At 48.6% G+C, this 22,114-nt stretch overlaps 1 protein-coding gene and 1 long non-coding RNA gene across 3 annotated transcripts; one reads left to right on the top strand and one right to left on the bottom strand.

The window, feature by feature from the left end:
- Positions 1 to 261: 261 nt before the first annotated feature.
- On the top strand, positions 262 to 19,521 carry CELA1 (chymotrypsin like elastase 1). The gene is made up of 9 exons (XM_026000359.2): positions 262 to 457; positions 1,374 to 1,526; positions 2,166 to 2,248; positions 3,267 to 3,367; positions 4,229 to 4,354; positions 5,569 to 5,705; positions 7,155 to 7,300; positions 18,446 to 18,595; positions 19,363 to 19,521. Exons 2-9 carry the CDS (start codon positions 1,487 to 1,489, stop codon positions 19,378 to 19,380), a joined length of 801 nt encoding a protein of 266 aa, XP_025856144.1. The 5' UTR covers positions 262 to 457; positions 1,374 to 1,486; the 3' UTR covers positions 19,381 to 19,521.
- Positions 7,133 to 22,035, bottom strand: LOC112921149 (uncharacterized). Of its 2 annotated transcripts, XR_012002863.1 has the most exons (6): positions 21,906 to 22,035; positions 15,558 to 15,680; positions 11,462 to 11,691; positions 8,051 to 8,151; positions 7,702 to 7,734; positions 7,133 to 7,268 (listed from the first exon to the last, which is right to left on the bottom strand). It is a non-coding gene; the product is annotated as an uncharacterized lncRNA (long non-coding RNA). The 2 variants fall into 2 exon arrangements; XR_012002862.1 differs by lacking the exon at positions 11,462 to 11,691.
- Between the last annotated feature and the right edge of the window lie 79 nt (positions 22,036 to 22,114).

Consider the following 22,114-nt stretch of genomic DNA (forward strand, 5'->3'; position numbering starts at 1 on the left):
ATTGGACTCCTCCTAGCGAGGCCAAAGGTGCAGAGGTTGATAGACATTGACCCTGCCCTTAGAGGCTCACTTTGGAGAATATGATGGGGAGGGGTAACCTTTAGGCGGCCCTAAACCCTCCCTTGGGCTCCTTGTCCTAGGGCCAGAGCTGTCTCCTTAAGGCCAGAGCAGGCAGGGAGGGGGGAGGGAAGGATGACAAAAGAGGCCCTGGCTCCCCAGCCAAACTCAGCCCTCTTCCCCATCTACTTCTGTTAGAAAGTTGGGGGTTGGACTGGAAAGAGCCCCCCACCCCCCACCCCAGGGGACCTGAGCGCCATCGTGGGATCACCCTGGGGACAGCTCAATGACGAGAGTGCAGACTCCTTCCAACAGCCTTTTCCAGCCTCTCCAGCATCTGCAGGCACAGAACTTGAATTCTGGAAAGTATCTAGCCCCCAGAGGCCCCCAGGTGAACCAGGTGACTTTCCTGCCTCCCTCCAGGCTTCCTGACTTCTCTCCGCCTAAATCACAGCTTCATTCATGGGCCTGTCTCCGGGTCCTCTGCCCACCTGCCCGTCCCTCCTTCCTCCTCTTCTGACCTTGATGGGCAGAGCCTTCCCTCTTCTGCAGGACATGTGTCCCCCTGGGCCTCCAAGTTCACAGCCCTTAGACTATCCCTCTCCTGGGAGCCCCCCCACCTCACCCACCTCACATTCTCCCTCTCTGGGAGCTGTTCTTGGCTCTGAGGCTGAGCCTCCCCAAGCCTGTTTCTTCGTACCTCCCTCCACCAGGATTCTCTCCACCCTATCACTTGGCTTTGTCCCCTGCATTTACACCTCTGTCTGCGTCCTGGGGGCATGTCCCACCTCCCTGCTTGCTAAACACTCTTCCCCGCCCCACACACCTACCCCTTGCCTCCACCTCCTAGAGCATGGAATGTACCTCTGCACTTAGAGTGTCCCTGGGGACAGTAAGACAGTGACCGTCCTCAAGGGAAGCATCTGAGGGAAAGGCCAGTCCTGGTCCCCCCTCTGATTTCTTTCTTTCTTTTTTTTTTTTTTTTTTTTAAGATTTTATTTATTCATGAGAGAGAGAGAGAGAGAGGCAGAGACACAGGCAGAGGGAGAAGCAGGATGCGGGACTCGATCCCAAGACCCTGGGATCATGCCCTGGGCCGAAGGCAGACGCTCAACCGCTGAGCCACCCAGGCGCCCTCCCTTCTGATTTCTGAAAAAGAGTTTACTGGATGCTTTTCAACTCAAAGCAGATGATTAATTCAGCCCTAACCTGACCTTGTTCTGTCTTTGAACAACAGACAAATTAGTTTACTTGAAAATAAATCTTTTCATTTGTATTTCCATGTCACCTGTGATTTTCCCGCCTTCCATCCGCAGCCCTGCCAGCTGGCAGCAAGGAGGTCAGCAAAGCTGCTGATAAGAGGAATATAAAGAGGGCTTGGTTCGTGGCAATTCATGGCGAGGGGGCAGTGGTCTACTCAGCTGGCAACATGCTCCGCTTCCTGGTGTTCAGCACCCTGGTCCTTTATGGTAAGTGGGTCATCTGGCCTGAGTTCTTTAAGGAGGAGCATTTGGACAGGAGGGTCAAAGCTCTCCTCAGACCCAGGCCTGGTCCCTGTCCCAGGGCAGGATGGATCACTCGCCAAAACCTTATCCTCCTGGAGCCCATGATAGGGACAGTCGGGGCGACTCTTCATGCAGGACCCCCTGGTTGGCAGGACTTGGGCCATAGGGCAGAGGAGCCTCTTTTGAGGGGCCTGGGCTTTCTCACCACCCTCAGTGACAGGAAGACATGCTCAGCAGGTGCCTGAGCGGGATGCGCACTGCTGTCCCTGCCCTGGAGAACCCGGCCAAGGCCCTGGATATGTGGGTAGAGGGGCAGGGGGTGGTCGCCTCGGGCTGTGGGATGACCCCGAGCAAGGCTGAGGCCACCAGGAGCCCCTGTGGGACGGGTCCCTTTATAGCACGCCGGACTGCGGAGGACCCCAGGGAGGGCTGAAGTCACGCGGACTCCCCTGTTTTCCAAAGGGGCTCTCATAACTCTCAGCTGGGCCCCTCATTTGCTACGGAGGAACGTGAATTTGCAGACAAAGCAAACTGCCACCCTGCCCCCCACCCTGAGCTGACCCCATGCTTAGTCATCACTCACTTTTCTTCTGCCCCACAAAGGACACAGCACCCAGGACGTTCCAGAAACCAATGCCCGGGTAGTTGGAGGGACTGAGGCCCGGAGGAACTCCTGGCCCTCTCAGGTGGGTGTCCTTCCCAGCTCCAGACTCCTAGCAGGGCCGTGTCGCCTGTGTGCTGGGCTGCACGACACGATGTGCGCCTGTGTCCGTCCTTACCAACAAGAAGTTCTCCGACTGTCCGGATTCTAGATTTAAAAGACGAACGGGACCAGGCTCAGGTGGCAAAGGCATGCAAAAGGCTTGCAGGAGGGGATGTGAACACCAACCACACTCATTGTCCCAGGCACGTGCCCAAACACAAACCACGTTTACATTTGCAGAGACACCACTTGTGCCACACTAGCAGGACTGAGCGCCGGACCCACACCTCAGACCCCCCCACACCCACACACGCCACTCCACACCGTGAGCCTCGGCTTTCGAGCACACCCCCACCCCCAAGTAGAGCATGTCGCTTCTTTGGTTGCCTATTTAGAGTTTCTACTTTTGCAACAGGGCAGCCAGGCTGTGCTTTAAGCAATTCTAAGGGTGTAAAACTGGCACATGAACCGGGGAACGGTCACCCAACTCAGAGGGGTCGCTATAATGAGAATGAAATGCCGTTCACAAACGCTTGCACCCCAGTTTTCAGAGGCAGAGCTATTGTGGAATAGGAGGTGCTGAAGAAGCTGCGAACTGATGAGAATGGATATTCCAGGGGTAGTTCGGAGTATGCCCTAAAGTCGGGGGGACAGGGTGTGTCTTAAAGACCTCGGAAGGGGAGCTCAGGAGGCCTAAGACTGTGGGCTTGGGTGACGGAGCCACCCATGGCCACGTCTCCACGGCAAACATCCCCGCCAGGGGAGTGCTCCTTCCTGCCACCCCAGGCCCAGCTGCCAGCCCTCCTCGCCACCACTCCCGGAGCCACTAGCAACCACTCGGTACCAACTGATAGGTCGGATGAAACCCACGGGCCACCTCTAGCCCACGGAGCTGGAGACTGTTCTGGAGGGCAGGGAGTGAAGTGTAACAGGTAGTGTGGGGTAAAGCCGTTTTTAAGAAACACCAGCCTCTCTCTCTCTTTTCTCTCCTCCCCTTCTAGATTTCCCTCCAGTACCTGTCCGGGGGCAAATGGTATCACACCTGCGGAGGGACCCTCATCAGACAGAACTGGGTGATGACAGCTGCTCACTGCGTGGACAGGTGGGAAAAACAAAAAGCAGTTTTGCTGAGCCTGGAAGGGGGGACGTCTGGCCCTTCTGGAGGGATATGTAGCTCTGAGCAGGGGGGCAAGACTTTGAGCCCTGCGGGGCCTGGGGAGAGGTAGCAGAATATAATGAAAAGCAGAGATTTGGGCAGCAGGCAAGCCGAGGTTCCAATCCCATTCTACCTTCTTCTACCTTAGTGACCTTGGACGGGTGTCTTAGCTTCTCTAAGCCCTCACTCTCTTCTTTCTAACGCGGGGTAGTAACACCTACTTCGTAGAGTTACCGCGAGGATTTCTGACCAGGCGAATGTTTCAGTGGCTGGTCAATGACTGGCTGGTGACCATCTCTTTCATGGTCTTGAACAATCGTTCTCAAATCTGAGCATGAACCAGCATCACCCGCAAGGCACAGGGTCCTTGCTGGGTCCTGGGCAGCAGAGCTTCGCACGGGTAGGTTCAGGTTGAAGCCTGGTCATCCGCTGCTGGCCCGGGGCTCAAGCTTTAAGAACTACTGGTTTATAACCTCCCTCCACATCCCTCCGTGGGCTGAGAGCAGTTATTTCACTTACGCTCACCGCACCTCCCCCAGGTCACGACATCCTCAGTCTATGATGTTCCGCTTAATAAACTGGGCAATGAGGTCGATGGCAGTTTTTGTCACCCTCGCTTGTGAATAAATTAGAGGATGAGAGGGCCTGTGACCTCCTCCCCTTCCGGGCTCTTTGGTCTGCTCTCTGCCCAGGCCGGAGAAGAAGGCTCCCGTCCTGCAGACCGGACCTGAGATGGTTTCCCAGCTTTCCTCTAGGGGGAAAGACCCCCTGAGTCATCCAGGATTTCCTTTTCTTCCGTCACTCCAGACAAATGACCTTCCGCGTGGTGGCTGGAGAGCACAACCTGAGCCAGAACGACGGCACCGAGCAGTCCGCGAGTGTGCAGAGGATTGTGGTGCATCCGTACTGGAACAGCAATGAAGTGTCTGCCGGGTAGGCCAAGGCTGGGCTGGCCTTGGGCGGGGAGGGAGAGGGGCTGACTGGCCGCCAACACGGCCTTGGCGTCCCTCGTGTTCATTCAGAAGGCCTCGGAGAATTCAGATTTGGGGAGGCTTGAGAATTTTTGAAGGTCCGAGGGATTTGTTTCATCTAGGCTGGCCTGCATGATCTGGGCTACCTGGAGCTCCTCCTCTGCAGAGTTGGGTGTTTCCGTGTGTGCTGCTGTTTATTATGCGTCTTACGGAGTAGACCACGCCAGCAAAAATAAGATTCTTAAAATTAATCTTATACGAGAAAACTGCAAGACTGAGCTGTACACCTTTGAAAAGGAAAGGTGTTAACTGGTAGTTAAAATCATGGTTCTCTAGAGTGTGGGGGTAGGGGGTGGGGGGTCCAAGGGACTGGGATATTTCTGCAGAGCTTTCCGACCACGCAGCATTTTACATCTTTCTTCTCTGAGAATTCTTCTCTACTACCAAGATCATGCCACTCTGCTCTTTTCTGGCTCCCACCCCCACCCCCACCCCCACCCCCAATAACTGGAAGATGTAAGCTCCCCTCCCCTGGGTGGCAAAGGTCAGGGCAAAACTGCAATGCCAGGACCTCACCAGCAGGTGCTGCTGCTAAACAAGGAATGCCCTACAGTGCAACTCAAGTTGGAGCCCCCGCAAGTCCCACCCCTCCTCCTGCAAAGTCATGAATGTTGGGGGTTTCTTTTAGTAATTTTTTTTCTTTTCTTTTTTCTTTCCTTTAAAGATTGACTTCTTTATTTTATTTATTTTATTTTTTTAAGATTTTATTTATTTATTCATGTCTCATGGAGAGAGGCAGAGACACAGGCAGAGGGAGAAGCAGGCTCCAAGCAGGGAGCCGGATGCGGGACTCGATCCCGGGACCCCAGGATTACACTCTGAGCCAAAGGCAGACGCTCTGACCACTGACCCACCCAGGCGCCCCAACTTATTTGTTTTAGAGAGAAAGCATGAGTAGGGGGAAAGAGAAGAAGAGAAAGTCTGGCAAGTGCCCCCCTCTGTAATCCTGAGATCATGACCTGAGCCAAAATCAAGAGTCGGAGGCTCCACTGCCTGAGCCACCCAGGCGCCCCGAAAGCGGTTAGTTCTAATGCTGCGGGGTCACGAAGGCTCAGTGAGGGCCTGCCCCTAGGCTGACCTGCAGGAAGGTCTGAGCTGGCTCCTTTCCTCCCACAGCTATGACATTGCCCTGCTGCGCCTGGCCCAGAAAGTTACCCTCAACAGCTATGTCCAGCTGGGTGTCCTGCCGCAGGAGGGAGCCATCCTGGCCAACAACAGTCCCTGCTACATCACAGGCTGGGGCCGGACCAAGAGTAAGTCACCTACACTGGCACCATCCACCGGGATCTTGAGTAGGCAGCTGAGCTTCCGGGGCACACTCTTCTGTGGTCCTAGGTGTTCATAGCCAGAAACAAGGAACCAGAGATAAAATAACTGGTGCGTGAAATGAAGCCAAATACGGGCCATGGAATGGTCAAGTCGGAGAGTCATAGACTCATAACTAAAAAACAACCAAAAAAGCCACAGAAAAGAAAAAACTAACCCAAAAACCTTACCTCAGATAATATTTTGTACTCACTTGTTATTTTATTTTAAAAGATTTATTTATTTATTTGAGAAAGAGAGAGCGAGCAAGCGTGACAGGGAGGGCAGAAGGAGAAGGAAAGAATCTCAAGCAGGCTCCGTGGTGACCGTGGAGCCCCACAGAGGACTCGATGTTACGACCCTGAGATCACGACCTGAGATGAAATGAAGTCGGGTGCTTAACTGACTGAGCCACCCAGGCACCCCCGCCTGTCATTTTGTACATGAGGAAACTAAGGCCCAACAAAATGAAGGGCCTTGTGTAAGATCACGTTGACCAGTTAGTAGCTAGTTAGCTGGGGCCAGGCCCCACGTGTCCTGGCTCCCACTTTGGTGGTCTGCCACCATCATGCTACCTCCATAGAGAGTCGCTGGGCTGTGGGTTGGAGTGAAGGAACCAGAGGCAGCCGTAGGTCCAGAGAAATGAAGGCAGAAGTGACCTCAGCCCTCCTCTGATCATCATGGGAAGATTTCTGGTAGGGAATGCCATCCAGACAACACGGAAAGGTAGGAGGGCTATGAGCAGAGATGGCTAAGTCAGCCCAACACAGAAGCCTGTGGGCCAGGAGGCAGTACTGGGGCTCTGGAGGTGAGGCCAGGCCTTGCCGAGAGCAGCCAGTCTACTGGGAAAACCTGGAGCTGAGAGAGAGACACCCCTCCAACGCAGCTCCTCTCAGTTCACTTAATGTTATAAGGCTCAACCTCCTGACCTGTAACAGGAAAGGGCTGTTGTAAGGATACAAAGAAATAATTCGTATTTCAAAGGCTTTGGAAAGTCCAAAGAGCCAGATAAAGGAAAACTGCACCGAGCTCTTATGACATGAAGATAAGGGTGTGCAGTCCCAGGTCGGCTTCATGCGGTTCGCAGTGGAAGGTGAAGGCGGGAGAGTTATCAACAAATAAGACCATTAGAGCTGCTTTCAAAACATTTTTTTTTTTAAAGCAGGAGTAGGAGATTAGAGCTTGGTGGTTTGGAGCTTGGGAACAGTGATAGGGGATGACCCCTGAAGGAAGAGGCCTGTAGCTTCCATATAAAGAGGGGGAAGGGGGAGGATCTGCGGCACGCAATGGGCAGAGACAGGAGCTTTCACCAGAGCTTGGGAAGGTTTGGCAGGTTGTGGAAGGTTTCTCCCCCGGAGAGCATCTGGGCCTGACCTCCAACTCTGTGTCCTGTTCAGCCAATGGGCAGCTGGCCCAGGCTCTGCAGCAGGCGTACCTGCCCACCGTGGACTACGCCATCTGCTCCAGCTCCTCCTACTGGGGCTCCATCGTGAAGAAATCCATGGTGTGCGCTGGAGGAGACGGAATTCGCTCTGGATGCCAGGTGAACGCACGCGGGAAGGGGCAGAAATCCCATCCGAGGTCCTTCCCCCTCTGCCTCCCACCCCCCACCTTTTCCTCACTCCCTTTTCCACACCTACGCCCACCCCCATGCACAGACTTGACTTTCTACTCTGGGGTCTGAGTGAGAATGAGTCTGTGCCAGTAACTCTCTACTCACAGCATCTCAGAGTTGAAAGGAACCCTAAACTTCATCCTGCCCCATGTCCTGACCTCAAAAGCTTGCGTGTGGCCCCACACTGGTGTGTTGATGTATGTGCGTGTTCTTTAGAAGCTGTTAGCCACCTAGGCCTTTCACAGCCCAGAGTGGTGGTTGTGTACAAAGAAGCTCTCCTCCCATCAACCTCAGCTTTTCTTGTAGCTCCTCCACCACTACCCCTTTACCTCAGTAGCATTTCCAGGCATATATACAGGTGACTATGGCAGGGGAAAGAACAGAGAATAGTGTTACATCACTTATATATGTGATAAACAGAACCTTCTTCCATTTAGACGAGAGCAATCAGCAATATACCATCTTACAGATTTCTTAATACAATTCAACAGATGTTCTCGATCACCTGTTAAAGGCACTGTGCTAAGTGTTAGGGATACAAAGATGACTCAAACCAAGTGTTTAGTGGAAGAATGGCAGGAGCAGACATATGATAGGATATTATTATACAACGTGGGAAAGTGTTATTAAAAAAAATATGCATAGGGCAATATAGGAACCTAAAACATAGGCACTTACCTGTATCGCTCATGGTCAGAAGACTTGCCTTCCCCAAGAAAGCAGAGTCTGTAGTGAGTCCTGATGGTTAAATAGGAGAATCCAGGCAAAAAGGAGAAAAGCTATTCAGAGAGAACAACATGAATGAGGGCATGGGCCAAGAAACCATCTAGAACACTTAGAGAATTGCAGGGCATTCCCTACAGCTAGAGCAGAGGTCAGAGCCCAGAAACCCCCAAATCCAGTTTGCTGCCTGTTTCTCTGTAGCCTATGAGCTAAGATTTTTTTTTCAAGATTTATTTATTTATTTATTCATGATAGACAGAGGCGGGGGGGTGGCAGGGGGAGAAGCAGGCTCCATGCAGGGAGCCCAACGCAGGACTCGATTCCGGGACTCCAGGACCCCGCCCTGGGTCAAAGGCAGGCACTAAACCACTGAGCCACCCAGGGATCCCCTAAGAATGGTTTTTATATCTTATTTTTTAAAGATTTTTAAAATATTTATTTATTTTGAGAGAGAGAGAGCATACAAGAAGGAGAGGCAGAGAGAGAGAGGGAAAGAGAATCTCAAGCAAACTCTGCACTTAGTGAGGAGCCCGATGCAGGGCCTGATACCACCCTGAGATTACAACCTGAGTCGAAACCAAGAGTCTGCTGCTTAACCAACTCTGCCACCCAGGTGCCCTCGTTTTTACATTTTTAAATGGTTGAGAATAAGTTTTAAAAGAATGATGTCATGACACTGAAAATTTTAAATTCCAAGGTTCATTAAAAAGCGTTTAATTGGACGGGCACTTGGGTGGCTCAGATGGTTAAGAGTCTGTCTTCAGCTCAGGTCATGATCCCAGCCTCCTGGGATTGAGCCCCACGACGGGCTCCCAGCTCAGCAGGGAGCCTACTTCTCCCTCTCCCTCTCCCTGCCACTCCCATGCTTGTGCTCTCTCAAATAAATAAATAAAATCTCTTAAAAACACATTTAATTGGAATAAGTACAGTCATACTTGCTTATTTATGTATTGTTTATGGCTACTTTCAGAGCTTGGGAAGGTTGAATAGTTGTGACAGAGGCTCTATAGCCTGAAAAATCTAAAATATTTACCATTTGGCCCTTTATAGAAAAAGTATGCTGATCCTAGGCTAGAATATAAACTATTACCGTACCAGGGAATGTCAAGAGATGATGCTAGAGGCAAGCAGGAGTCTCTTCACTTAGAGCCTCAAGTGCCATGTGCAGGGGAAGAAAATTTTTCCCTTCTTCATTTCTAAGTTCTTTGGCCCATCTAATAATTAAATTGACCTAAGATTAACAGAAGAAAAATTTAATTTCATTTGTGCAGAAGCTCAAAAAATTTGAGACTCAAAGACAAAGGCCTTTTAGACAAAGAAATAATAAATGTATGAAGAATTGACAGGACAAAGAAGTTTGGCCTTGGGGTAAATTAGTGAAGAAGCTACAGTAAAGTAACAGAGTGTGTTATAAGCCCTAAATTCCCATCTCTAGTGATAAGGATGTCTCCTTACCTCCTGGCACATGGCAAATTTATTTTCTGCTTTCAGAGGAACAAAGTAGGGGTTTTTTAAAGATTTTTATTTATTTATTCATGAGAGACATAGAGAGAGAGAGGCAGAGACACTGGCAGAGGGAGAAGCAGGCTCCACAAAAGGAGCCTGATGTGGGACTCGATCCCGGGACTCCAGGACCACGACCTGGGCTGAAGGCAGGCGCTAAACCGCTGAGCCACCCAGGGATCCCCAAAGTAGGTTTAAAATGTCCTTCTTACACTGTCTATTCTTCAGTAACTTTTTTATTTTTTTTTAATTATGTCTCTTGGGTTTGTTTTTTTTTAAGATTTTATTTGTTTATTTGACAGAGAGAGAGCACAAGCAGGGGGAGTGGCAGGTAGAGGCAGACGCAGGCTCCCTGCTGAATAGGGGCTCGATCCCTGGACCCTGGGATCATGACCTGAGCCAAAGGCAGAGGCTTCCCTGACTGAGCCACCTACGTGCCCCTTAAGTAACTTTAATTCAAAATAGTCAATATCCCAAAGTGGCATATTTGGGGGCAGCCTGCGCTGGACCTACATCATAGCTTAGGGGCATGAACTTTATCTCTTCAGCACTGGGAAACCATTGATGAGCTATGAACAGGAGAATGCAATTCGATATAAGAAGTCGAGCTCGGGGAGAGAGCCGGGCTCCATACACAGCAGATTTCCACCCCCGACTCTCCACCCACCCCCATCCCACTGGCGAAAAGTTGTAGAATGAGAAAAGAACAGGGAGTTGATAGAAGCGCGAACTCTTCTCACTGTAGCATTCCAGCTGGTCTCTCTTTAAATCTCAGGCCGAATTCGTAGATTTTCAGGATGATTTGAAGGTTATCTAGGTAATTTGTTGGGGACAGGTGATTTGGGGACCCTACTCTTCCGCCATCTTGCCCCTCCTCAAGAACAGGGAGGTGAGGAAAGAACTGTGATAACAGGAATACTTAAGTGCTTCAGGGATTGGTGGAGGACAAAGAACCTGTAAGACTTAAGAAGGGATTTGAGAGAATAAGGGTTTTCTAGAATCTCAGGGAACACGGTGTGTCATACAGTGCATCCAGGAGCCATGGTAGGCAACTGGGCGTGCCTACCGGACAGCTGGTGGGTCACTGCAAGACCGTGTCAGTAGAGAAGAGGTGGGAGAAGCTTTATTGAAGGTGAATGAAGAGACAATGAGAAACATAGTAAGGAATGGAGAATGCTCTTCCAAGAATCTTGGATGAAGGAAAGGGACACACGCACAAAAAAGTCTGGTAGCGTTAAGGACATGGACATGACAGGTCATGGAGGAGGTGAATACAGTAGTTAAAATTGAGTATGTTAACAGGCAGAGAAGAAAAGATGTGTAGAGCCAGAGAGAGGAAATAGTGGATGGACAAGACGCCAGAGGAGGAGGAGAGGTGGAAGCAAGAGCACAGGTGAAGCGGGCACAGGACGAGGGACACCAGAATGTGCGTGGCTATGAGAGTGTGCGGGCTGGTGGCTGGAGGATGGCAGGTGTTCCGCGTTATTTTTTTTCTATTTGCTTCTATCCTAGGCGTCAGTTTGCTGAAAATGAAAGAACAAGGGTTGTAGGAGTCTGGATTAATTAGAGTGAGTGGGACAATGATTGGCCTCCAAGGTGTTACTGATAGAGGAGGTTGGAGACCACGCAAATGACTAAGTGAATATAGGATTCGCTCTGTTTTTTAAAAAGATTTTATTCATTTATTTGAAAGAGAGTGAGTGAGAGAGAGAGTAAGCACAAGTGGAGGGGGGGGGGGCTCAATTCCAGGACCCTGAGATCACGACTTGAGCAGACACACAACCACTGAGCCACCCAGGCGCCCCTGTGTTTCTTTTCAGTTCAATTAGCAGAAGACATTAGTATTATATATAATTTAATTACCTTCCATTCCTCTTGCCCAGGAAACCTCTCAGACCCCTATTAGTATTTGGGTGGAAGAGGGGCACCTGGGTGGTGCAGTCACTTGGGCGACCAGCTCTTGGTTTAGGTTCAGATCATGATCATGTAGTTTTGATCTTGAGGTCACCAGGTCGAGCCCCATGTGGGACTCTGAGTCCACTTGAAATTCTCTCTCTCCCTCTGCCACTTGTACTCTCTCTCTCTCTTTCTCTCTGAAATGAGTAAGTAAGTCTTAAAAAAAAAAAAAAAAAAAACACTTGTTTCTCCTTTAAAAAAAATCCCCCACTTTTGATCATCAGATCCTCAGCCTGAGAGGTATGGTCAAAATGTAAGGCATTAGTGCCACTCTCAGCTACTGCTCTGCAGTTGTCACAGCTTTTTGTGAAATTTTGTTTTGTGCAGTATTCAGAGGTCATGATGGTTCTTTGCTTGGCCTCCGTGCTGTTCACAGGCCACATGACTTCGGGTTCACAACCTTTAAGTTGTTCATTCTCTTCATTCCTTTTTTTGGTGCCCCCGCTTTGGAGAGAGCATTTGCTTCGTGGTTAGTGGCTGTGAACATGCATTTGAAGATTTGAGAGGATAACAATGGACTAGGGAGACTCTTATGATTACTATTAGCAGGATTAACCCTACAATGGAGTCTTTCTTTGACTTATTTGATTTTGATCCATTTGGGTGTTGAGGACCCCATTGTAGCAGTTACCCTTTTAAGCCAAGTGGCTTGCTCAGTGATCTTACATAACTGAGTTTCAACTCCTCCAGAAGTGGATCTGGAGGAGGATTATCTGGAGTGGATTATTCCAGGTGGATCAAGTGGTATTGGCCACAACACAGACATCCCCTCACTCAGCTAAAGATAATTAAGGACTATCCAATCATAGAGAACAACTTTTGCCAGAGAGTCTAAGGGTCTTTGTTGGGCAGCTATTGTCTTGGCAACAGATTCTACAATATCTTCAAGAGTTACAGAGGTTTCTGATCATATTCTGATGTACATTTACTCTACTCCTAACCAGGGAAGTGTGGCCCTGCCAAAGGAAGTGAATCCTGAGTCATAAATGATTCCTTTCTAACTCGATGATTCCCTTCTAACTCAATTCTTCCTCTAACTCGATGATGTAAATCCAGGGGAGTTGTACAGTGAAGTGTCTCCGTTCATTTGCAGAAAGCTGGAGGCAGACTTGGATAACCTAAAAGGCACTCCCTGACTGTGTGCCAGCTATCCTGTCCTCTGTAGGCCCAGGGAGAGTGATAACCACCACAGACAAAGATAAACCCTCTCGGGACACAAACTACTTCTCAATAAGGTGGCACTGTCAGTGGATTCATTCTCAGGGATTGTCACATTTGCCCATTCAAGCCAGGGGTCAGTTAGATCTTCTCTTAGCCTGAAATAGAAAGTTGTTCTAAGTTCCAGAGGTTACCCACACACACACACACCTTAGCCATGGCCCAGGAAATGTGGATGATGGTATTCTCTTTCCAGCACCAGAGTAAAGGAAAGGGCAGGCTTCATATTTAGCTGAAGTATGAAGTCTCTCTCTTTTTTTTTTTAAGATTTTATTTATTTATTCATGAGAGAGACACAGAGAGAGAGAGAGAGAGGCAGAGACACAGGCAGAGGGAGAAGCAGGCTCCATGCAGGAAGCCTGACATGGGATTTGATCCCGGGTCTCCAGGATCACGCCCCTAGCTGAAGGCAGGCGCTTAACCGCTGAGCCACCCAGGGATCCTGAAGTATGAAGTCTTGATCTGGCCTTTGGGGAAGAAGCAGTCTACCTGGATGTCTGCTACTTCTCTCCCTAGTCACTTTGATTGGGAAGTCTGTGACACTTGTATGGGACCAGATGTCAGATGGAGCCTTCTCCAGCTATGAGAGGTTTAAGTCCCTGGAGTCTGGCTGCCATCTGGGTGGTGAGGAGGACTTGGTGTAGTCCCTTCCAAGGAGATTCAAGGGCAGTCTTTGTTCTTAGTGATTCCAAATCAGAAGGGCGAGAGAACATTGGAAGTGGTAGTTTCAATATTTTGAAATTGAAATCACAGGGGCACCTGGGTGGGTGGCTCAGTTGGTTGAGCATCCACCTTCGGCTTGGGTCATGATCTCGGAGTCTTGGGATCAAGCCCCACATGGGGCTCCCTGCTCGGCGGGGAGTCTGCTTCTCCCTCTCCCTCTGCCCCTCTTCCCTGCTCATGCCTCTCTCTCTCTCCTTCTCTCTCTCAAATAAATAAATCTTTTTAAAATTAAAAAAAAAAGAAATTGAAATCACAGTCAGATTTTTTAAGATACTAAAAGAATTCAGGATCCAGTCCAATTTACAGGTATATAATTGAACCTCAAAGACAATTAATAGGATTAGAATCTAATACAGATGAAGTGTAAACATAATTTCTTCTCTCTACAATTACCTTCATTTTTTATAGTTACTTTGTTTGCATTAAACTTTGCCTGATTATTTACATAAGTGCAGCAAGAATAGTGATCGACCACATAAGCTCTTTTTTAAACATTTTTATTTTACTTTATTTAAATCCAACTAACTAATATTATTCGTTTTGACATAAGCTCTTTTTAAGACAGGGATTACCCCCGTCTGGACCCTTGTAAGCAAAGTACCAGGTCAATTTTTCCATGAGGTTTTATTGGCTCTGTAAAGCCAACTTTAGTTCCTTAAAACTGTCGGGTCATATCTGAGTCTAATGCACAACCTTCTCAAATATGATATTCTAATTAGAACTTTGGTAATATAACCAATGTTTCCAATTGTGTCTTGTTACAAAAAGATCAGATTTTCATGGAGCTTATGTAAATAACGAACTATAGTTACCCTGGAACAGCATGGGTTTGAACTGTGTGGGTCTGCTATATGTGGATTTTTTTCAATAAATACAGAATAATTGTATTTTCTCTTCTTATGATTTTTTTTATGTTTTTTATTTTTTTTAAAGATTTTATTTATTTATTCATGAGAGACATAGAGAGAGAGAGGCAGAGACACAGGCAGAGGAAGAAGCAGGCTCCATGCAGGGAGCCTGATGTGGGACTCGATCCTGGGACTCCAGGATCACCCCCTGGGCCAAAGGCAGATGCTCAACCGCTGAGCCACCCAGGCGTCCCTCTTCCTTATGATTTTTAAATAACATTTTATTTTATCTACGTTACTTTACTGTAAGAATACAGTATAGAACACACATGTAATACGTGTTAAGCAACTTTTAAAAAATTATTTACTTATTTATTCATGAGAGACACAAAGCGAGAGGCAGAGAGGCAGAGACCCAGGCAGAGGGAGAAGCAGGCTCCATGCAGGGAGCCCGACATGGGACTCGATCCCGGGACTCCAGGATCACACCCTGAGCTGAAGGCGGCGCAAAACTGCTGAGCCACCCTGGCTGCCCTAAGCAACTTTCTATTATCAGTAAGGCTTCTGGTCAGTAGTAGGCTCCCAGTAGTTACATTTTTGAGGAGTAAAAGATTATACGGGAATTTTTTTACTATGCAGGAAGGGGCAGTCAGTGTCTCTAACCCCCCATGTTATGCAAGGGTTGATGGTATATTGTCATGAAAAGAATACTGGAGAATTCTTGAATGTCTCATCTTTGGTCACAAAACCAAATGTTTCATCTTTGGTCACAAAGATGTATCTTACCAAATTGTTGATAGCTGAAGAGAAAGAAATAAAAGGTTTACTGAAATCTGGAAAAGCAAAACGTTAGAGAACCAGCCACGTTTTAAATAAGAAGTCGTACAAATTATAATCATCCTCCTCAATTCACTCAGGCCCATGTAATTAACATTTGTCCCGTTTGAATCCATTTTTTCCATTAGTTCTGGACATTTTCATCCAGGTCTGTTGCTCAATCTGAAAGTATCAAAGTTTCAGAAACCTGTATTCTAGAGTACTTGTCAGATTCTTTTCCATGAATTTCTCTGAAGATAAAATACATTTGCAGGAAGCTTTTGTAAAATCATCTGAGTAAAACAATAATTTTTCATAAATGATAAAAGACTTTAAAAAGGCCCATTTTTAAAGATTTGATGAGAGTTCATTATGATGGAATTGACAAGGGGACTTACCCATCGCCCTTGGAAATGGTAAGAAAGACCGTAAACAAGTGTTCGCTGAATGCCACCATGCCTGTTTCTTGGTGTCCTCAAAGCTGTCAGAAGTGTCCTTTGGTCTGACCTCTGCCACCAAATCTGGTAAATAACAAAAATTCAGCTGAATAAATTTAGAGATCAAAGTGGCGCCAATGATTCGTGAATCAGATATCATCAAATCTAGAAAATAGAAAGGAGCTTCATTAAGCTGTAGAAAAAGTTTTTAAAGGCAAAGAGAGAATGGAGAAAGGAAACTCTTAGCAAAGAATGTCTTGTTTTAGGAGGTCTATCAGCAGATTGTCCTCTTAGTGCTGACAGGGAAATTCCAGGTTGGCTGGTTAAAGGTCACATTTCTGGGAGAAGCAGAAGCTACAATTAAGTTAGGTATTAAGTCTTGGAAGGGCTTAGCGTAAGTGACGTTATTTTGGGCCTGTTGTCATTTTTTTTTCCTGTTGTCATCTTTTAATAGTTGGAACATTTTGGAAGAGAGCTTTGTGATCAAAAGTAGCATTATAAGTGAATTATATATATCTTCATGGAGTCAACAGCTGCTCTTGCCTGTCTGTTCTTCCAGAGACATGCTTGACACACACGAGCGTGTGTGTGTTTTATTGCGGGTCCCCCTCTATTTCTCTTTCTTGTCTTAAACACTATTTGATGTTGCAAATCAGTCAGTTCATGACAAAGGGAAGCAGTTTTTTTTTTCCACTTCTCCACCCACCCACCCCCACTGCCCCACCCCTGGCAACCACCAATCTGTCCTCTGTGTCTGTGAGCTTGTTTTGTTTTGCGTTTAGATTTCGCATGGAAGAGATCACGAGATCACAATGCATCTGTCTTTCTCTGACTTGTTTCACTGAGCATCCTGCCCTCGAGGTCCATCCCCGTCCTTGCAATCGGCAAGAGTACCTCTTTTCTCATGCCTGACCTCTCATCCATATTATATTCTAAAATTACTTTTCATTTCCTGCAGAACTTTGTTTTTCCTGGAGTTAATAACTCTTTGTAATTTGCATACTATATACTCAACTTATCACAAATTCAGCCCCGGATTGTCCACCAGTTTGTAAGGGACTTATTTTATCCTCTCTTGACCCCAGTGTTTTGTGTCTTGGTATATATGGGTCTATTTGCATTCGTTGTGAAAGAGACTTGGTTTCTCATTTTAGAAACTCCACAACTTTGGTTCTGAAAATGTTTATTTGTTATGACTTCCTCCCCTCCATGTTTAAATTCTCTCTCTAGAATTTGTTATTCACCTATTTACCTCCTTATACAGTCCTCTTATTTTCTAAGTCTCTCTATATTTTGTTTATTCTATTTTATCTTCCAACCCTTCCCATCTTTCATTTCTAAGATGATAGTCATAATTTCCAAAGGCTCTTTTTGTTTTCTTAATGTTCTATTTAATAGCATGCTCTTCTCGTATCATGGATGCAATATTTATCATAGTTTTTTATTGCTTGTTTCCTCCTCCCTGCAAATCTTGGTTGCCTTCATTTTTTATTTCTTTGTCTTTTTGTTTTGAGCTTTACTGTTAGGTTAGAGGCTTTCTTCAGATATTTGGTACTCCTTGAACATCTGCTCTTATTTCAGAGTGAGGTAATAAGAAGCTGACCAGTAGCTCTGAGTCTTCAGTGGGATTCATCCACAGTGACCTGGTCTGTAGAGTGACCTAGTAAGGCCGTTACAGTAGGGGATCTCCGGGGATCCCTGGGTGGCTCAGCAGTTTAGCACCTGCCTTTGGCCTGGGCATGATCCTGGAGACCCGGGATCGAGTCCCACATCAGGCTCCCTGCATGGAGCCTGCTTCTCTCTCTGCCTGTGTCTCTGCCTCTCTCTCTCTGTGTCTCCCATGAATAAATAAATAAAATCTTAAAAAAAAAAAAACAAAAAACAGTAGGGGATCTCCAATGGCAGTATCTTTAGGTCTTCCCTCTTATGCTGGTCAGATTTTCCAAAGAACTGTGTTTCAATTTTCTGCCCGGAATTATAGAATTAGCAACCTGGCAGCTGAGTAATGAAGAGTATCAAGGTCATATTCTACAAACCCAGGTTCCTGATTCTTAGCCTGAGCATGTAACCACTTACCCAATATGTCATTTTCTCTCCTCTTTACCCCAGTTTTTTTTTTCTTTACCCCAGTTTAGTTTAACGTGTTGACTACCCACCTTGTGTCTAAACTCTAAGTCTAATGAGAACCATTGGTCTAAATGCTGGAGATGAAAAAAAACATTAGAACGTCCTACTCCCCCCACTCCCAGGTTCTATTTAAGTCAATAAAAGCTACTGAGCTTAAGATGCCAAAGTTCTATGCTGCCCTTGTGGAGAGGAACCATATCAGTAAGACACAGTTCCTGTCTCAAGCAGCTCGTAGGTAGGCGTGGCAGGTAGAAACAAATTATGAAACCAAAATACAGGCAGAACATGACATGAGTGCAGCAAAAGAAAGGAAGAGGTACTGCGGTTGTTCCGATAAGAAGAGATTTCATCGGGATTGCGGGGATATGAAGGAAGGAGGGATTCGAACTGGAGCTTTAAAAGCGCACAGGATTTTACAAGCAGAAATGCGGAGGGGGTATAAGCAAAAGTAAAGGTTTAAAGATTTTATTTTATTTTTTAAAAACAATTTTAAAAAATTATTTATTTATTTATTCATGAGAAACACACAGAGAGAAAGAGGCACAGACAGAGGCAGAGCGAGAAGCAGGCTCCATGCAGGGAGCCCGATGTGGGACTCGATCCCGGGTCCCCAGGATCATGCCCTGGGCCGAAGGTGGTGCTAAACCACTGAGCCACCCGGGATACCCCAGGTTCAAAGATTTTAAAATGGAGTTTTAGGCCCTACTTTCTCCTCCCTGCAGGGTGATTCTGGGGGCCCCCTCCATTGCTCGGTGAATGGCAAGTACACTGTCCATGGAGTGACCAGCTTTGTGTCCAGCCTGGGCTGTAACGTCTCCAGGAAGCCCACAGTCTTCACCCGGGTCTCTGCTTACATCACCTGGATAAACAACGTGAGTCTCCTCCAATGACAGGGTGAAACCGGGTCTCCTGAAGACCCCTGCTCTGGCTGGGTTGGGGAGCAAAAGCTGGATAAGGGAGGCCGCAATCTTCCTCACCACATTCATTGTTAACTCCTTGCCTTTGCCTTCACGGCACACTCCCCCTCAGTAATGCTGCCGTCCTGAGGTCCCCTCTGCCTACCCACTCAGGCCTCACCAACGCGTTTACTGCTTAGGGTAAGACGGTGCCAACCACAGACCTCAACTGGGCACATATCAGTGCTGTCCTACGTCAAAGACAAAGGGAGACATGGCTGCAGAATGGCCCACGTGTTCCTGGGCAAGGGAAGAGTCCCTAACATTTTCTCCCATGAGCCCTTGCTCAGGGCATCATGAGGATTCGCTCTACCTTTTAGCAGGTTGTACCTCCCTCTTGCTACAGACAATGCTTGAGGGTTAGGTGAGACGTTACCTACACTGACTTGATGGTGGAGCTTCACCATCGTCCCACTGTGCCCTCCAGCCTTCAAACACGCTCTGGAGTCTGCTGGCAGGATCTCTGATCCACAACCATTTCAAGGCCTGCTCTTGCCACTAAGTGCTGGGTATGTGCCGCTAACACTGAACTGTCCTGACACAGCTGAAATCTACTTCCTGCCCTCCCCCGCAACGCCCCCAGAAACCCAGTGTAGGGCCATCCTCAACCAGGAGCCCTGGAAGAAAACAGAAGGGAGGTGGGCGGAAGTTACTGACTGTGGACATCTTGGCTTTGCCTTCAGGTCATTGCCTCCAACTGAACATCTTCCTGAACCCAAAGGCCTTCCTAAGTGATGCTTGGATCCACAGTAGGACTTGAGGCCATCAGGGGAAAAACATTCTGAGAGACCTTTGAGCCAGATACAGAAAAACAAATAAAACAAACAGAATATACATCCTCATCCTGTGTCTTTTTTTGGTTTGTAATTGAGCCCTCCAAAGGAAATAAAGTTCTGGGACCCACAGTGGGATTTCACCACATTTCTCACTGCTTCTTCCATTTCCTGCCACCTCTACCAGTTCACAAACAAGCCGAGTGGGAGTAGTTTTACGTGATCCTTTTTGCCTTATTTTCGGATCTTCCTTCCTTTCGGATCAATGGTGATCGGCCCATCTGCTCTTCCACGCGTATGTGCTTTCAAATGTTCTCGAGTGACTAAACGTGCCCTGACTCTTCAGGTAGGCTGTGGCCTCACCCATCTTTCGTTCCCCGCTTCAGTGCCTAAAACAGGTGCTCACCCCAAAGTTCTGGGTGAATGGCAACGACTAGGACACTCTAGAGATAGGAATGTAGGATTCAGGGGTAGGTCAGGCGCCAGCAGACCAAGAGAGTGACGAATTACAAAGGAGGCAAGGATAGGGAGGCAAGAATAGAAACAAGGAGAAAAGAAGATGCCGAACAAATAAAGGGAAGGTTGAGCTGAACAAAAAGGGTGAAGAAACAGCATTATAGGGCCTCCAACTAAGTGTGAGTCAGCATTTCAAGGCTGAGACTAAAATAGACAACCGGATCCAGGGTTCTGCAAACCACAGAGAACTGGGAAGCTGATAATTCTGCTCTATTCGGGCCTGGGCTCAGTCTGTTGGAGTGGCCTACAATAGACTGAAGGGGGAACCGAAAGAAGGCGCAGAGGATGAGGGGCAGCTTTTCATAGCCATCACGCAGGACCAGACAAGAGGGAATAGGTGGTTAACATTATAACCAGAAAAACTGGCTAAGACCGGTCCTGGCATTTGTAGGCTGCAAAGTCAGCAGAGCCTTCTGGAACCACGTATGCTCTATAAGAAGCTGGGTCAGGACATCTGTATTCCCATCTCAGTTCCAACACTGAGGAACTGGGTAATGAGTGGGCAAGTCACCAGTTTTTTCTGTGACTCAGTTTCCTCACCTGGGTAACGTCTAAAGAGTGTCCCTGCTCTGAAACCACGTGATTTGGTGACCACCAATTTCAGTTCCTAAGAGATTGGCACTGAAGAGGGTCTCTTAGGAGGCAGTGGCTGGGCTGCATTGCTGAGGACGCTGTGGACTCCCAAGAGTGACAGGGGCGTTGGCCTCCTTCTGCCAGTGACAGACCTGTTACCATGGCCATCTTCTCTCGGTGTTCCCACAGTCCCACCGTCCCCTGAGCTTGTCCCCCTCCAATATCAAGTCCTTCCATTTGCTGCACCCTCCCCCTTCTAGACCATCCCCACAGCTGCCATCCAGAACAAACCCGAGTGACCTAGTACCTGACAATTTTGTATCCATCCCTGTAAATGCATTAAGCACATAACATTATAATCATCTCATTACCCACCTAGCTCCACCTCCAGACTTTAAGCATCTTGAGGACAGATATATCTCTCTCTTTCTCTTTTTTTTCTTTTTTTTAATTAATTTATCCTTGGTTTCCCGACACCCAGCTGACCCTGAGTGCAGTATGTCTATCTAGGGGAATGGCCTAGAAAACGAGAGCAGACAAGGGCCTCCAGCTTCCCTCTCCACCCCCAGGAAGTCATTTTGACCCTCTTCCCCTCCTGGAGGGTCATTACCTCCACTGTAAAGATCCACGCGTAAAGGATTGCTTCAAGCCTACGTCTTCATTTCCAGCTCTCCCCTCCAACGGGTCAGCTCCCATCGGGAGGCCTTCGTGGGAAGCCACAGGTGTGATGTGGGCATGTGGGCAGCCCCATCCCCACTTCCACACCCTCCAGTGCCCCCCTCCCCAGCGCGGGCTCCCGCCTTTTCCTCCTCGGTCCCTTTCCCAGCCAGATCCTCTCCTTCCCTAAGATCATCCCCCCCCTTTCTACCCTGGGCTCAGCTGTCCCTCCCTTTTGAACCCAGATGCGGTGCCCCCGTGCCTGCCCGCACCTGCCCGCACCTGCCCGCACCTGCCCGCACCTGCCCCTACCACTTCTAGGCTTCCAGCCAACCTCTCCCTCCGTCCTGCAAACCCGCGGCCTGGACCACGACGTGCATTTCACCCCGACCCCGGGCAACCAGGGGACAAGCCCGCGGAAGGGCCTCGCGCCCCGATGCCAATGGCCATCTTCTCCACCCCTTGGTTCCAGTTAACCTCCCGGGGCTGATGGTCAGCGAGGGCGAACCGGCTCGGGGCACCAAGGACTCTCGGCCCACATTCAATAATAAAATAATAGGGGCTCCCCGGGGGCTCAGCGGTTGAGCACCTGCCTTGGGCCCAGGGCGTGACCCCGGGGTCGCGGGATCGAGTCCCGCGTCGGGGTCCCTGCAGGGAGCCTGCTTCTCCCTCTGCGTCTCCCGTGAACAAATACAGAAAATCCTTACAAACACCGCTGCCGGCGATGGTCCTAAGGCAAGTGCTCCACGCGCCTGCAGCTGGTCTCCGGGCAGCGCCGCCTGCGGCCGCCCCGCGCCCAGCCCCGTCCCGGCAGGTGCGCCCGCCCGAGCTCCGCGGGGCCCCTGGGAGCCAGGCCTGGGGGGGGGGGGGGGGGTCGCGCGCCGCGTGGGGCGGGGCGCCCCGGCCACGGGCGGAT

The sequence above is a fragment of the Vulpes vulpes genome, chromosome 8, assembly GCF_048418805.1.
Source record: "Vulpes vulpes isolate BD-2025 chromosome 8, VulVul3, whole genome shotgun sequence".
Classification (NCBI taxonomy): Eukaryota; Metazoa; Chordata; class Mammalia; order Carnivora; family Canidae; genus Vulpes; species Vulpes vulpes.

What these genes read in the sequence shown, in the direction of transcription:
- CELA1 (XM_026000359.2), top strand. Translation starts at nt 1,487, where the DNA reads ATGCTCCGCTTCCTGGTGTTCAGCACCCTGGTCCTTTATG. An exon ending in GGAACTCCTGGCCCTCTCAG is followed by an intron (nt 2,249 to 3,266) that starts GTGGGTGTCCTT and finishes CTCCCCTTCTAG; the next exon opens with ATTTCCCTCCAGTACCTGTC. An exon ending in GCTGCTCACTGCGTGGACAG is followed by an intron (nt 3,368 to 4,228) that starts GTGGGAAAAACA and finishes CCGTCACTCCAG; the next exon opens with ACAAATGACCTTCCGCGTGG.